Source organism: Trichosurus vulpecula, chromosome 5, assembly GCF_011100635.1.
Source record: "Trichosurus vulpecula isolate mTriVul1 chromosome 5, mTriVul1.pri, whole genome shotgun sequence".
NCBI lineage: Eukaryota > Metazoa > Chordata > Mammalia > Diprotodontia > Phalangeridae > Trichosurus > Trichosurus vulpecula.
In genome coordinates this window covers 53,931,155-53,947,733 of record NC_050577.1, presented here as the reverse complement: position 1 = coordinate 53,947,733, position 16,579 = coordinate 53,931,155, and the positions used below count along the sequence as shown (strand labels likewise).

General features: G+C 37.8%; 1 protein-coding gene across 5 annotated transcripts in view; it reads right to left on the bottom strand.

Annotated features, from left to right (window-relative positions):
• The window catches only part of LOC118849943 (ATP-dependent translocase ABCB1-like), a 319,035-nt gene that overhangs the window by 202,878 nt on the left and 99,578 nt on the right, over positions 1-16,579 (bottom strand). For 4 of the 5 annotated variants that reach the window (XM_036759050.1, XM_036759051.1, XM_036759052.1 and 1 more), the window contains 7 exons: positions 14,726-14,872; positions 13,397-13,504; positions 11,280-11,357; positions 8,365-8,448; positions 7,218-7,421; positions 1,891-1,991; positions 650-790 (listed from right to left, as the gene is read on the bottom strand). In XM_036759050.1, the coding sequence (XP_036614945.1) occupies positions 650-790; positions 1,891-1,991; positions 7,218-7,421; positions 8,365-8,448; positions 11,280-11,357; positions 13,397-13,504; positions 14,726-14,872 (863 nt within the window). The remainder of the gene's footprint in view (positions 1-649; positions 791-1,890; positions 1,992-7,217; positions 7,422-8,364; positions 8,449-11,279; positions 11,358-13,396; positions 13,505-14,725; positions 14,873-16,579) is intronic. The other variant, XM_036759053.1, reaches the window with a different exon arrangement.

The following is a 16,579-nucleotide window of genomic DNA, read 5'->3' as shown; positions in this document are numbered from 1 at the left end:
CATATGAAGCTTTCTCAGAATCCTCTCCATCCCTCAATTCTTTCTCTTCATTGCTAGTACCTCCACCCCAATATCTAATATCAATTTTATATATGCTTATATATTGGCATGTTATCTTCCAACAGAATGCAAATTTCTTTAGGGTAGGCACTATTTCATTTTTGTGTTTACAGCCCTACTTTCTAGCACAGAGCCTAGTAGGTACTAGATAAACATTACCCCATTGATTGATTTACTACATCTGCAACCATGGGCAAGTCAATGGGAACCAGGGACCTCATGGGTAACATGAGAAGTTTGGATGACTGTGATGGTCATTTTACAACTTCTGATCCTACGCTATGGACCTTTGTGTAGGTCTGCTTGTCAAACTTTCTTTCCCATCCTGTGTTTAATTGGCCTAATTAAAGCCCTTTAAAGAGGACATCTGAATTTCTCACCCATTTTCAGGTATTCCCCAAAGGGATGAAGACCCTTTGAAAGTCTCAAGAAATATCACTTTGATATATTTTTTTCTAAAGTGCCTAGAATTTATCTCCTATAGCCATGCCAGATACACCACTGAAATAAATTCGTTGTGTCTCAATTTCTTATGTTTAATTCTAGAGCACATCACAGGTCAAATGCAGAAATAGACTGAAATACGTACAAGAGAACATCTTGAAAATCCATATGTCCATGTGCCACCAAGTAGGCACCAAACCGGTAACAAGCAGCATAGGCAAAATACATCATTGCTTGGGTGAGCCCAAAAGTGAAGCCAAAGATATGTGCTTTCTTCACAGAATTTCTGAAAGGAATTTAAGAAAAAATGAATCATGGCATTCAGATAGGAACAAATACATTTAGTGTAATGGTGTGCTTTTAAATCAAGGGTCTATCCCAACATTGATGAGACGGGGTCAGTAATGGCATGGGCCATTAGTTATCTGTGCATTCTTCTTTGTAGTATCCTAAAGGAAAAGCTGTCCTTTTCAGAAGCAAACCAAAATGACTGGTTTTGTCTTTTTTTTTTTAACAATTCAATTAATTCTTAGGAAGTGATGGACTATTTAATCATCACTAATTGAGTTCAAATTAAGTCACTGATCTCTTGAAGCTTGCTACACTTCTTCCTCTGGTAGATCTGCTCCCTCTCCTTCTGCCCACAACTACCTTGTATTTATTATCTTTGTATTTATTATGTATATAGTAGTACACATACTTATTGTCTCCCTGGTAGAACGTAATCTTCTTGAGAGTAGGGAGTGTTTCATTTTTTTGTATTTGTATGCCTTTGCGTACATTGTATCCCTTGGCACAAAGTTGCAGTTCAAAATGCTTGTTGATTGCCAAGGAAAGGAGGCAGTACTAGATAGTGAAGGGAGGAAATATCTTCAAGGTGAAGGGAAAGTGTAAATACTCAAGACAGAAAACAAGGTTGGGGCGGGTGGGGAGGAGAATATGGAGGAATGACATTGGTGGCCAGCATCAAGGAGTTATTTGTGTCATTGCTACCATAGGATGTTGTGACTGGAACTAATGTTCTTGAGGACCTAATGGGTTTCCATGACCTGAACAGAAATTCTATGATGGGGTGATACCCAATCATCTCAGTTACAGCAATCAAGGCAAGTGTTCATAAAGATCTGCCCTAGAAGGAAAAATATACATACACACACAACAAGAACTGATTTTTGTGGACTAAACAAAGTCAGTTCTGAGACAGTTCTAATTAAAACACTGATGCTATAAGCAGCAAGTCACTAATAAGCCCCCTCATTCTAGAGGTACAACTTTTCTTTGTCCTATAGGAAAAAAATATTTTAAAATAGTCTTAGTAGTGGAAAGAAAATCCAGCTTTTCTCCCTGTCACCCTCCTGATCTCCACTCCATTCCATCATTCAGTACCTGTATGGTCCCAGCAAGCTCTGTTGATACATATACTCAAACTTTTTCTCCCGAGTCAGAGAAACAACAGTTCGGAAATTTTCTATTGCTTCAGTAGCAATCTGCACAAGAGAGCATAAGAAAGCCAAAGGTGAAGATGTGATAAATAATCTGCATCTTATAATCATGGACTCACTTCAGAATTCATCCCACCTTTATTTATTAGGCTTCTTAAATACTGACAACACAATTAGTCCTCATTTGATCACTGAATCACAGAATTAAAGAACATTCCAACTCCCAATCAAGCTGAGTGAGAGTTAGGCAAGCCTGGGCTACCCACTGCTAAAAGAGCATGATTTGGTATTGGTGGAGAGAATGCAGACACGTGTTCTTGTATGAATGTATGAAGGATGGAGGTGGATTGAGAGTTCTGAAGACTGATATTCTTCCTTCCTGCTCTGAGAGAGGATGGATGATTTCAGGATCCCTAGGGAAAGACTAGAGGTAATTAGAGAGAAGGAGACCAGAACTATCAGTGAAACTAGCTCCTTACCATGTCACTGATTTCCAATTTGCCTCCCTAGAGACTTCAGAGAATTTCCCATTGGGTGAGATCAGGGACTTTCTTTTGTTTGAATAGTGCTTCTATCTAAAGAGCTCACTGACTGTTGGGTATTTTCAGGTATATTGTAATCCTTATAACTTCTCTGATTTCTGCTCATGGGGCTTGAAAAATTGGCTTTACTGGCTGTTCACTTTTATGGTCATCTTCTGTGTGACTAGCACTTGGTGGGAAGGGCCCAAGTCAATGGGTATAAGCTTGGGTTACCACTTCCCCTTTAAGGGAAAGCAACCAAATAACCTAATGGCTTTTGAACCTAAAAATCCTTCCCCTATGATTAGCAATATTTACAGGGGCAAAAAGGTACCCCTCTCTGAGGAAAACATAGTGGTAAGTCTCATAACCCCTCTTCCTGTTCCCTTGAAGGCAGGGCATTCAGTTTCCTTGGAGAAGGGCAGGCATAATTCCAGAGATATCTGTTAATGCTAGTGCCTTCCCTCTGAGGTAACTTCCTACCCTGAGTGGATCTTCTATATACACAGTAGTTTGCATGTTCTTTCCTGGCATCACACTCTGAGCTCCTTGAGGGGAGGAACTGATTTTGCTTTTCTTGGATCTCCAGAGCTTAGCAAAGTCCTTGGCATGTAGTAAGCACTTAATAAATGCTTGTTGATTTAACTTGAAAAAAATATCTCCCCCCTCAAGCTGCTTGTCTGTAAGTTTAGACACCCCATGTGGACATACACATATCTACATAGGGAACACATATTTTACAGAAGAAGTCTGAAAGGTCATCAAGAGTCTAATTTCCTCATTTCACCAATAACAAAAGTGAGGCCCTAAGGGGTTAAGTAACTTGTCAACTAGGTCAAAGGCTGCCAGAATTGGGACCAGATTCAGTTTCCTGACTCACAAATGCTCTTTCCACTGCAAAATACCACATTTTAACTGATTAGTTACCCAGCTGATTTATATTGAGAATTTGCTTGTGTCTTTTCTCATATGCCTTGTTTTAAACAACACTATGACGCCTTCAAAATAAGAAAAGTAAAAATCCCCAGAAGACAAATTATAGTGTTTGTAAACATAGTTACAGTATCTGAAAGCATTTTGTAAATCAAATTCCTATTCTTTCCACTGATAGTTAATGTATTCTTTCAGAGCTCCTGCTTCACTCAAGGATACTCTAAACTAAAAATAATCTGGTAGGGAGGGAAAGAGATTTACTCTGGACTCAAAAACCTCTCATTAAATCTCTTAAAGGTGTATCAACTTGCTACCCCAGGACATTGAGATTCAATTAACAATTAAGTGTGTCATCATGACTCCGCTAAAGTTATGAATTACCATTTAAAGGAGTGACAGGTTGCAGATTTGAAGACCCTCATAAGGAAAGTTTGTAATTTTGCATTTTTGAGGTCTGTGAGGAAAATATAATTTGAGGGAGAATAATAATGGCAGCCTTTATATTGGACTTGAAGGTTTACACAACACTTTGTAAATACTATCTCATTTTATCCAGGGAGGTAGGTGCCATTATCAATTCCATTTCACAGATGAAGAAATGGTGGCCCATAGAGCTACCAAGAGTGACTTGCCCCAGGTCATGTAGCTAGTAAGTATCTGAGGCTGGATTTGGATGCGTCTTCTTAACTTAGGGTCCACCAGCCTATTCAGTGCCACGTAGTGGTCTTAAGGAGGAGAGGGGGAAGAAAAAAAAATCTTTTTTTTTTCTTTTAAAACACAAAACAAAGTGTTAAGGTCAGAGACCTTAGTCTAAGGCAGCTATGTACAGTGGATAGACCTTTGGTGCTTGAAGAAAACCAGGAATTCCCAAAGGTAGAGGTGAGGGGGGTAGGGTGGGGGGATGTATTCTAGGCTCAGGGGACAGACTCAAAGGCATAAATAATAGACACAGAAGGCCCTGTGTAAGGTAAGGAACAGAAAGAAGGTCAGTTTGGATGGAACGGAGAATTCACAGAAGGAAATAGCACAAGCCCAGAAGAGTACTTTAGATTGTAAAGGGCTCTATATGTCAAACAGAGTCTGTATTTTATCAGTTCTAAGATTACATTTAAGAAAGATTTTCAATTACAAGGATTAAAAGAAAGATCTTTGGTTTAGCTCTCCCCACAAACCTTATTCCCTAAACTTATTCCTTTTGAAGTACTGGAGTGTGAAGATTTTAAACAAACACATTCTCAGTGTTTTGTAATCTTACTTTCAGCAGTTAGCCTACCCTGTACACAGAACTGTCAGTTACTTTTAAAATAATAGCTAAAAAAGCAGGAGCACTTATGAGTGACACTAAACAAAACCATATAATCACTTAATGATTAAAGAATTCATTGTCTAGGAGAATGAGGCAAATAAGGAAAAGGTTAACTAGTGCCCTGAGATATTATTTTCTAATCAGAGGAATGGTAAGTAGCATTTAGTGTTTCCTATATTTCCTAGTGTTTCCTTTTACATCACACAGTGAGGGAAAGAGGAAATGGCATAAATAGTTTCTAATAGAATTAACAGTCTCATCACATCTATCCATTCCCCACCCTCCCTAAAAAGATCAAAAAGATAAAATGTTTCCATCACTAAAACAATCATTATTAAAAATTACCTTTAAAATGGGTTGGCAACCTAGAGCAGTTGTGACGAGATACTGTTCAGGGGCATGTGGACTGACTCTTTCCCATCGCTTTTACAAACTGTCCCCCTGCCAGTGAGAACCAAGGCTACCAAGTAATACATCAGTCCTTACCCCCTTTTTCCTCATTCTCCTTAATGACAAAATGCAAGACTAGTAGTGACACCCGATTTTGACAGGTTCACAACTTGGGTCTAACATCTAAAGCTTAGGATTGCTTCCTCCAGAGAGTCGCCCCTTGGGGACATATAATTTATTCCTAGCTTTTATCATTGCTCCTGCAGATAAACAAAATTAAGTATAATACTTAGTTTATTAATCAGTTGATTACAAGTATTTTGTTCACAGGTTCGTCTTACATGTGCCTCTTCTCTCTGGCACAGCCACTACTGTGGTGGAAGGGACCATAACCTGGTGCCTGGATTACTGCAACAGAGTTGTCTTTGGTCTCCTGGCCTTGAGCCTCTCCCCACTTTATTCCTTCTTTCACTGACCATATCACTCCCATTAATAAATGCTAGTACCTCTATTTAACCTCCAGAATCAAACAGAAAATCCTATTTGGCTTTCATAATCCCTCATAACCTGGCCTCTTCCTACTTATATTTTACTATCCTCCAGATACCCTATAATACAGGGACACTGGTTTCCAGTGACAAGATCCTCCATCTTGACCCTATGCACTTTCATTGGATGTCCCTCATGCCTGGAATTCTCTCCCTTCATGACTTTCCATGGCTCCCTTCGAGTCTCAGCTAAAATTCTACCTTTGGTAAGAAGCCTTTCCTCATCCCCTTTAACATGAGTGCCTTTCTTCTGAGATCATCTCCAAATTATTCTTCACGTCTGTGTGTCTCCTTGGAAAAATTCATACCTAAGTGTTTACATGTTGTCTCCCCTAATTGACTGTGAACTGCTTGAGGCAAGGATTGATTCTGCCTTTCTTTGTATTCCCAGAACTTAGCACAATGACTGGCACACTGTAACTTCTAATTTTTATTGACTTGATTTGGTATAAATATGATGACCTTCAGAAACTGACTAGATCAGTCACTGATTTAAGGATATTAACTCTAAATTCATGCAAAGTCCAGAATTGGTTCCAAAGCTTGGAGCCCGGATTAATGTACAGGAATCACAGCTGCAAAAATTACTGGGAGATAGGACCAGTCAACATTCTTGGATAGCCACAAATCAGGATACCTTCATATAAGCTTTACATATCACTAATGCCAGTTGGTCATCACTACTGCTGTGCTGCTGGTCTAGAGGATTATTTGTCCCAATCAAAGTCATATCACAAGGACATCATTAAGATCAGACTCTATCATAAACCTAGCTTTATCATGAAACCATTCAACTAATTCACCATTTGTTACACTTTCTCTACTCAACTGTTCTTTGGCAACATTTCTTCTTTCATTCCACTTCAGCAGACCCAGACAAAGGCATGGATTCTTTACCTTACTTCATAATGGAAAAAAAAAACATGAAACTAAATAAAAAAGAAAGTTCATGTTGAATTATACTCCAAAGGTAGCAATTTAAGAAAATCTCTAAACAACATTTGTAATTATTACTTTTAATAATGACAAACTGGAAACAACCTAAATGCCCAGCGGCTGGGGTTTGGTTGAAAAGTGGTACATCCATGCCCTGGAATATGAGATTCTCATTAAGAAAAACAAATATGAAGAAGGGGAGATATATAAAAACTCATTTAAAAATTTTCAAAGCAAAATAAAACATACTGAGAATAGTACATACATTAAGAAACTAAAATCATGTAAAGAATGTATTTTCCTGACATGTGAACTATAACTTGGAAGGAGCTTTAGAGGGATTTATTGTTAAATTCTTATTTATTGCATACTTAAGCATATTTTTCACCATAAATAGTTATGAGTTTAAATGTTTTCTGGGTTACATGATGTTAATTTATTTATATTAAACATTATTTTTTTAATTGAGAAAAACTATAGTAGATGGAAGGCAAAAGACTAGGAAGCCCTGGACTTTGTCTTCAACCCAACTGAAGATAAGTGAGAGGCTTTCCTTCTTGGCTTCAGTTCCCAAATCTACTGAGGAATGACCGTTACTTCAAGGGATAAATAATCAGAGCCTATGAGATGGACTGACCTTTCCAGCACCCTCTAATTCTTCCTTATCTTTCTGGGCATGTCCAGCCAACATTTTCATTTGAATAATTCCCGCAATTGCTATGATGGGTACGATGGCTAAGACCAAGAGTGTTAACTGCCAGCCATAGACAAATGCGATGATGATTGCAGTCCCAAGATTGGCTACATTCTGGGCAATAAGAGCCAGTCTAGCACCGGTGGCCTAGAAAACATAACAGCAATTAAAAATGCAATATGCTTACCTTTAACTGAACAAAAGAATAAAATAAAAAGATAACTGAATAAAAGAACAAAATAAAAGAATCTAATCACAAACTCCCCAACTGAGTATCTTGTTGGTGAAATAATAGAAATAGCTAGCATTTATATGGCAGGTTAAGGTTTGTAAAGTGCTTTACATGTTAATTCATTCAATCTTTGCAACAGCCAAGTGAGTCAGACGCCATTATTATCCCCACCTTACAGACAGAGACATAAGCTTGAGTGACTTGCCCAGGTTCATAGAGCTAGTAAGTGACTGAGGCAGAATTTGAACTCAGGTCTTCATGGCTATAACTCCCTCATTTTACCTCTGTTACATCAGGTAATAATTAAGAATAATAATATTTAAATACAATTTGTTATGTGTCAGGCACTGTATTAAGTGCTTTTTATAAATATTATCATATTTATCTTCACAACAACTCTTTGAGGTAGATGCTATTATTATCTTCATTTTACAGCTGAGGAAACTAGGGGCAGCTAGGTGGCACAATGAATAGAGCACGGGTCCTGGAGTCAGGAGGACCCGAGTTCAAATCTGTCCCTCAGACTGTGTGACCTTGGGCAAGTCACTGAACCCCAATTGCCCTGCCTTCCCCCCTCCAAAAAACAAATCAAAAAACAGTTGAGGAAACTGAAGCAAACAGTAGATTAGTGACTCGACCTTTGTTCTGTAAAACTTGGACTCAGTCAAAAGGCCTCACCCAAGGACCTAAAAGGCCACATGTGGCCTCGAGCCCGCAGGTTCCCCACCCCTGGATAGGTACTTTGTATTTTTATACAATGTCTTTAAAAGTGATGAAAATGCACAGAAGAAGAATATCAATTTCATACTTAACTCAAAGAATGTCAGGAAGAAAGCCAAAAGGAAGCCTGGTTCTTACCCCTTTGACTTGGGAGGCATCAGTAGCAAGTCTTGTAGTCAGAGCACCGGTGCTGTTTTTAGGGTCATCAAACCAGCTTACATCCTGCAGCACAAAACAAATTTTTCACTTGTGGGTACAGAATATTGCATACTATGTCCATTTCCCCCCTTTGTTAAATTATCTTCTCTTTATCTCCATTTCCTTTCCCTGAGAATAGAGACGGGCTCAAAGAAAGGCAATGAATACCACTATGTGAAATAATGAAGAGTGAAATGAGCAGAACCAAGAGAACATTGTATACAGTAATAGCAATATTGTTTTAAGAATGACATTGAGTGACTAAGTCATTTCGACTATTATAAATACCCGAATTATCTAAGAAGAACATATAAAGAGAGAAGCTATCTGCACCCAGAGAAAGAACTGATAAATAGAAGTAGGTATAGAATAATTCCACACACACACATACATATACATGAAACATACACACACACACACAGGCACATATATATATACACACACATATATAGAAACCTATTTGTGTCTAATCAAGACCATCTCTAGGGCAAGATGGAGGGAGGGAAGAAAAAAAGGGAAAAATACTTATATGTTAACTTTGTCGTGTATTTGGAAGGAGTGCTAAGCAGTGCATGGTAGATTTGCAGTTTCATGTACAATCATCTTTTTTATTATACCATGTTATGGAGATGCTTGTTTTATTCCATAAATTAAAAATAAAATACATTATTTTTAAAAACAAAGGCAATGAAGGGCTGCTGTATAAAACATACAGCCACCTTTTGTACTTCGGCTGTCCTTGCCTAGGACTGAAGGAGAGAGAAGGGGAGCAGCTTTGGATGCAGGTGAAGCCTCAGGATGCCAAAGTGGCAGTCCTGATCTCTAACTTCTCCCATTACTCACAAGTAGAAAAACTAGAAGGCCAACTCTCAAGGCATACATCATACTGAAAATAGTCTCTTCTGGGAGGATGGGTGGTGACTGGTCTCTGCCAGCACTGACAGTGTTAAACCAGTGACAGACCTGGACATCTAGTCCATCCCCCTGATTTTACAGATGGCAGGGCTAAGATTCTAACCCAGGTCCTCTGACTCCAAAGGCAATGCTCTCTTCACTTATTTTATAAAATAAGAAAGTTATGTCTGATAACCTCTAAGACTCCTTCCATCTTTAAATCTATGATCCCATAAGTGGAACCACAGGAGAAAGACAGAGTCTTGCAATGAAAGCATCAGGGACCAACTGCCACATTCAGGTTCCTCATCTGTAAAATGTGGATAACGACATCGTGTACCTCAGAGTTGTTCTGAGGCTCAAATGAGATAACCTGTGCAAACTGCTTCCAAACTGTAAAAGGCTATATAAATTCTAGCTGTTTTCCCCAGTTTGAGTAGCTAGATCTTATATAAATTAGCTAAATATTATATCAATGAGATAACATGTAAACTGCTTCCAAACTGTAAAGGGCTATATGAATTCTACCTGTTTTCCCTAGTTTGAGTAGCTAGATCTTATATAAATTAGCTAAATATTATATCAATGAGATAACATGTAAACTGCTTCCAAACTGAAAAGGGGTATATAAATTCTAGCTGTTTTCCCCAGTTTGAGTGGCTAGATCTTATATAAATTAGCTAAATATTATATCCCTGAGGGGGAGCAAAAGCTTGTTACACCACTGGGGTCTTTTATATGGTGTAATAGAAAGAATGCTCCACTTGGAGGGTTGAAGCTGGGAATTTTAAGTTCAAATCCTGGTATATGGAAGGCTTTTTGAGATCATTTAGTTTAATTTCCTCGTTTTACCAGAAAGATGAAGCCATTTGCCCAGGAAAATTGACAGATACAGAATTTGAACCCTGATCTTGGAATTCCAATTCAAGAGAAAGAAAACAAACTCCTTTCACAGCAAGGTCCACCCCCCTTCTATAGGAAGCCTTTTCCAGGCCTCCTTAATTTTAGTGCCTTCTCTCTGAGATGATCCCCTCTGCCCCCTTTTATTCAGACTATATCTTGTTTGCACATAGTTGTTTACATGTTGTCTCTCCATTGGGATTTTAACACTGTGAGTTCCTTGAGAGCAGGGATTGGTTTTTGCCCCCCTCTTGCTTATTTCCAAGCTTGGCACATAATAAGTGACTGATAAATGCTAAATGACTAACACAAAGACCCCTGGATCTTATGTGTGATGGCCTGGGTTTGAATCCTGGATCTTCTAATTCACTACCTGTGTGACCCTGAGAAATCATCCCTCTTGGTCTCCATTATCCCCCTTGAGCTCTAAGTTACATGATACCTAAGATAAGGAGGAATCAGCTCTTTCAATCTCTTGGCAATCTTGCTAGTCACAGAACTAGCTGAGGTCTATCTGATGCTCTTCACTCCTGCAATCATATAGATATTTAATTCATCCTTCTGGATCACTGTTCCAGTATTCACTGACAAGTTCTTAGAAAATCTCTCTTGGTCACATCTTTAGAAGTAGTAGCCTTGCCTGACATATTCTAGGACTGAAAAATATCTTTATACACGCTGATCCAGGGCAGATGTTTTCCTCCCTTGAGGTGAAATAGCACTCATCTCAAACCATGAAGAGTAAAATCATTTTGCAGATTTAACAAAACCCCTGTAGTGCCTGCCAACCTCTCTCTTGACCTTGAAAATGAAAAAATAAGGGTATTTCCAGCATCCAGGGAGCATTAGTGACCTAAACGTGAATTAATACAAAGTCTTATGTGGATAGATTTTAAGTTTGCATTACCATTATAATTTTCCCATCATCAAATTTATTTAACTCTTGATTCAGGGGCTAATTTACAAGATGGTGGTGAAATTATTCTTGAAAAAGAAAGAATCCAGGCAACAGATGGCATTCATTTTATCATCACTATCAATTTGTGACTTAAAAAGAATACCTGTCTCAACATTGCTTTAAAGGCCTTGTATCGGAGTCTCTTGGTAAGAATCTCTCCAGCTTTGCCAAATGTGAAACCCTGTGAAAAGAAAGAACGCATTAGGGAAAGGAAGGGAAGAAGCATTTATCAAGCCTTTGCCATATACCAGGCACCACGCTAAGCACTAGTTTATTTATAAATATTACAATATTTACAAATATCTCTTTCCAGAGTTTTCTTTAATAGAAGACTATTGGCAGTGGTGGATTATCACCAGTGAGGAACCCCAAAGCCAAAGGCACATCTGCTTCCTGGTGTTCGTTTGCCACATGACCTTAATGGACAAGTACTTTTCTTGGTCTAGATTTCTGTTCCCGTTGGACTAGTCCCCTCATAGGATACATTTTTGCCATATTTTTGCCATAGATTTCTCTGTTTATCTAAATTCCACACTGCTAACCTTCAAGGCCCTGGCTCAAGACCCATGGTTTCAATGAAATCTTCCTTGGCTACTTTCACTCTCCTATGATCCTTCCCTTCTGTGAATTCTTAGAATTCTAGTAGTTGGTACTGTACAATCTTACACTTTTTTATTTTGCCTTTGTACACACATAAGCTGCTTCAGGTACTTCTGTGTTACCTCCTGGAAAGGAACAGGCCTGGTTTTCCACTCTTTCTGTCATGCCTGTAGTGAGTATCTGGCACTCATGTGCTCATCACCCTCTATCTCCCTGGCTATTAGCATTCTCTCTTTCCCCATATTATCATGTTTACACTTATCTATTTACATGTTATATCTTCCCAATACAATGGAAGTCCCTTGCAGGCAGGATCCATTTTTTTTTTTCATTTTGGTTTTGAAGCCTTGCCCACGAGCACAATGTTGTCTAATGAGAAGGCCCTTGACAAAATCTTGTTGGATTGTATTGCATTACTAAATGATAACTCTGTGACTATAGGTGTTCAGAGAGCATGGCCAGACAAAAGGAATTACATTGGAGAAGAAAGTACAACGGACAGATTCAGACAACACTTCATCTTTAAGTTTGCAATTTCATTCAAGTCATTTGAAAGCTATAATATTGGATTCTTGAGAACTATGTTCTTTACTGGCTTTTTGTTGCTACTGATGTTTTTACCTTAAGGTGCAAGTATAATTGTCACTTAGGGAACATTCCCATTTGGGTAAGTGGCAGCCTTAGGAAAGAAAATTTATAAATTTTCATTTTAAGCCTCACGTGACTTGCTTCTGAGTGCTTCTTTTCTAGGCGAAAGGTTGACATTTCATTTAATGTAATTTATTTGTTTGGATCAATGCAAAGATTTTTAGGGTCCTCCCAAATTCCACATGTAATTATGATATAAAATCCCATGCTCAGTTACCTCTTATTCAAACTATATTCTCAATGTATATTATGTATTTTCTGGAGGGGGGAAGGAGAATGCTAAGTAGGAATTGTCAGGGGATAAAGAGATGAAACAAAGAGGAGACAGAAGAATGTGTACATATTTTATCAAGGCTGACTCATCTTTTAGCAAAATCAACAGAGTACACTCCCAAGTAGACCAAACCCTAGTTATACTTTTTTTTTGTTTTTTTTGGCAGGGTAATTGGGGTTAAGTGACTTGCCCAAGGTCACACAACTAATACATGTGTGAAGTGTCTGAGGCTGTATTTGAACTCAGGTCCTCCTGACTCCAGGGCTGGTTCTCTAGTCACTTCTAGTTATACTTTTAACCCTCACTGGATAATCAACAAGCATTGATTAAACATCTACCGTGTGTCAGGCACAGAGACTTTGATGGTCTCCTTAATTACTGGTATACCCCCTCCATAACTACATTGCGTGTAACTAGTATTTATTTTGTATTTATTCTACATCTCCTTCTATATGGACACATCGTATCCCCCAATAGAATGCAAGCCTCATGGGAATAAGAATCCTTTTATTTTTTTGTCTTTGTATCCACAGCATCCAGGGCCTGGCCCTTCATAAGCCTTAACAACTGCTTGTGGATTGACTGATTGCTCTAAGACAAACATGAAACAATTCCTGCCCTCTAAGAGCTTATATTCTGTAAGGGAGAAAACATGTACACAAATTTGTAGAAAATAAGTGAAAAATATGGATACATACCTGAAGAAAATAGGTAATGAAAGAAATAAATCCAAGTATTAAAAACAACAGTGAAAACAAATCACTATCACGCCGTCTTTTATCATCAGAATTTGCTTGTGTAAAGACCTGCAAAAAATAATTTATTTTTATCAAAAGAATCGCCATGCTGGCTCAGCACAAAAGTCTGTGTGCCCGAATATTCTTTTGCCAAGAGAGGTCTTAAAATACCAATGGAACCACTGGTTTTTTTTTGAGGATGTCTAACTTAAAGGCTTATTAATTTTCTCTTAGTAACTTTATAATTCATACCTTTGTCTAAAATTTTTAATTTAATTCATTTACATTTTATGTGGACTGAATGAGTACCACATGTGAAGCAAATTAGTATCATGTGAAAATGATAGTTCTCTACAAATAGTAAAGGAAGGCAAGGTTGAGGGTTTTAAACATACAGTGAACTGACACACAGGGCTTCCTCTTTTGGCAAAAGATGGATCATTTCACTATGATACCAAGAACATAGGAGTGAGTGTGACAGGGGGCTCATCTGGCCTCTTCTCTGAGCTCCAGACCCACATCTCCACCTGCACAAAGGATCTCACTTGGGCATTATCACCAGAACTTCAAATGCTGTTCTTCTTCTCACTCTACATTGCAATTTGTTGCACCTGGTGCCAACCTTTGGCATTATCTCTGACTCATAGCTCCCTCTCACCTCTCATATCCAACCAACCATCATACCTCAACCATTCATAAGATAGATAAGAGTGAATGAACAAATCCAACTTTAAACTAGGATTGTAGAATTTTAGATTTGAAACAGAAACTAAAATCATCTACCTTCTCATTTAATAGATGAGGACTGGAGTTATGAGAGGTCGTGACTTGCTTGAAAAATATACACGGTGCAGAGTCACTTCAAATCCACATTTCCTGAATCCAAATCTAGCACTCTTTCTCCTACCAATTACTGCGTATATTGAAATAGATCCATAAATAGCCTAATGGAGTCATTTTGAGTCTTGCTGCCCTTTCTAAAAGGGCATAGATGGAGCCCATCATTTTATATCCCTATACTAGATACCAAAGAATAAGTGCAACAGAAATTTACAGAAATGGCAATTTCGACTGGCTTTATTCCCTCACTCCTGGAACTAGAAATACATTAAATCTCTTTTTTTTTCTTTATATCCCCAAGGGTGAGTTTTGCTTAAGTTTGTTTCAAGGTGTGACTTTTTAAAAGCCAATCCTTAATTATGACACAAAGTGTTTACCAGATTACATAAAGCAAGGCTCAAAATCCTGTGGTCTTTGGAATATGTCATGCCTGACGCTCATAGCTCTTACCCCAATAATCCTGGAAAATATTATAGCAAATGATGGTTGTAGAGCTCCATTGATAATAGCACAAATAGTGCCAACCACAAAATAAGGCCACTCTGTCTTATTCATCTTCAGAACTCTGAAAAAAGAAGCTGGAGGCACATTTTCATCCTGGAAAATAAAGATATCAGGACAAGTAATAGATCTTTCAAACTCTGGCATGAATTTTCATTATCTGCTTGCAGTTAAGGCTTAGAGGAATAAACTTTCTCCAGCCTGGTTCATCTCATCAAAGCTCTCAGCAAAGAGAGACCATCCAGTACTTGCGTCTTCCCTCTATTGTGGATTATCATTAATAATCAATCTTTATCAATCTAATTGGGCAACCAGGAGGACGTTTCTTTTGTAATCTTCCAACAATTGCCAGTCACCATTCAGGCGTGTCACACTAGGTCCGATTTAGTGTGTGCAGTTTTCACTTTAAAATATTTGTGCTCTCTTGACTAAAGAGATTGGTATCCATAGTTTTCCTTCTCCACTCCAATAAACATTGGCTATGTGTAAAACATAGGATGTCAGGTGATGATAAAAAGAAAAAAACACCCAAGTTTTACTCTTTTTCACTTTAAATTCTAGATCCTATACCTCAAAAAAGCAGTTTCAGTGATTTGTTTTAAAAAAAGCTAAGCAAGGTATTTTTAAAAGGTATCATCAATATATCAATTTGCTAATTTTCACATAATTAATAAGGAATCATAGATTTAGAGCTGAAAAGGACACTGGAGACCATCTGATCCAATCCTGCCATGTTACAGATAAGAAGATAGAAGTCCAGGTAGGTTAGATGATTGTAAGTCTCAGAAGTAGAATTTGAATCCAAGTCCTAGAACACTATGTTCTTTCCCTTATGTGACCCAGAGAATACTCACTTAAATTGTGCATTTTATGAAAAGTGTCAATTTGATAAGATGAGCAAGGGTGAATGTTTTTCTTCTGGTTTCTGCTTTCACATTAGTGACTGTTTCAGACAGAAAATTTGATCCAAACTATCATTGTTTTAAATTTGTTTAACTTTTCATCAATGATTAATTTAATAATAATTAATTTCATTTGTAAAATAATTCTAAGCAACTCCTCAAGGCATGAAGGTTATTAGCATGACTTGACTGAGTTCTATGCCAGTGGGACAATGGGCTTTCATGAGTTCTGCCAGGCTGGAAAAGCTCTGAGTATGAGGCTGGTGAAGGCTGTATACCCACCATCAAAGCACCAACATGGCTCAGCTTGAAGAGGCCCATTATCAGAAGGTTGACACTTAGGTGCTCAATTGTTTTATTTTTAAAACTTTTTAATTAACATATGCATATTACACAATTCTTCCTTCTACATCATGGGGGTTAGGAGACCAGTGCCTCTGCAATCTGGAAAATCTTCAAATTTTTTGGCCCTCTCTTTGTACCAGAGAAGAAATCTGAATTATTATGGTATTAAAAGATAAAATATATTGCCATTATACAATACCATACACATATTTTATGCATTTCTGAGTTTCTAAACTTTTTCTGTGTTGTCTGCAGTTTCTGCAAAACTCCCCCAAAATTCTCATTTAATTTGTTATGCTGACCCACAATATACTGTAACCATGATGGGGAAAGTTGTGATGTGGAACAGATGACTGTATATATGTATGTATATATAGATATAAAACATATCCCTATGTGACCTTCATTTCCAAATTTATCTGCTATTTAGTGATACATTTTATTCTTGTAACAAAAAATAGGGAAATATCAGCTGTCTCTGGCGTATATTTACTTTTCCACACCAACTCAGGAAAGAGGAGAGAGACGTGCATTTTTAAATAAAGAATTATTTTTG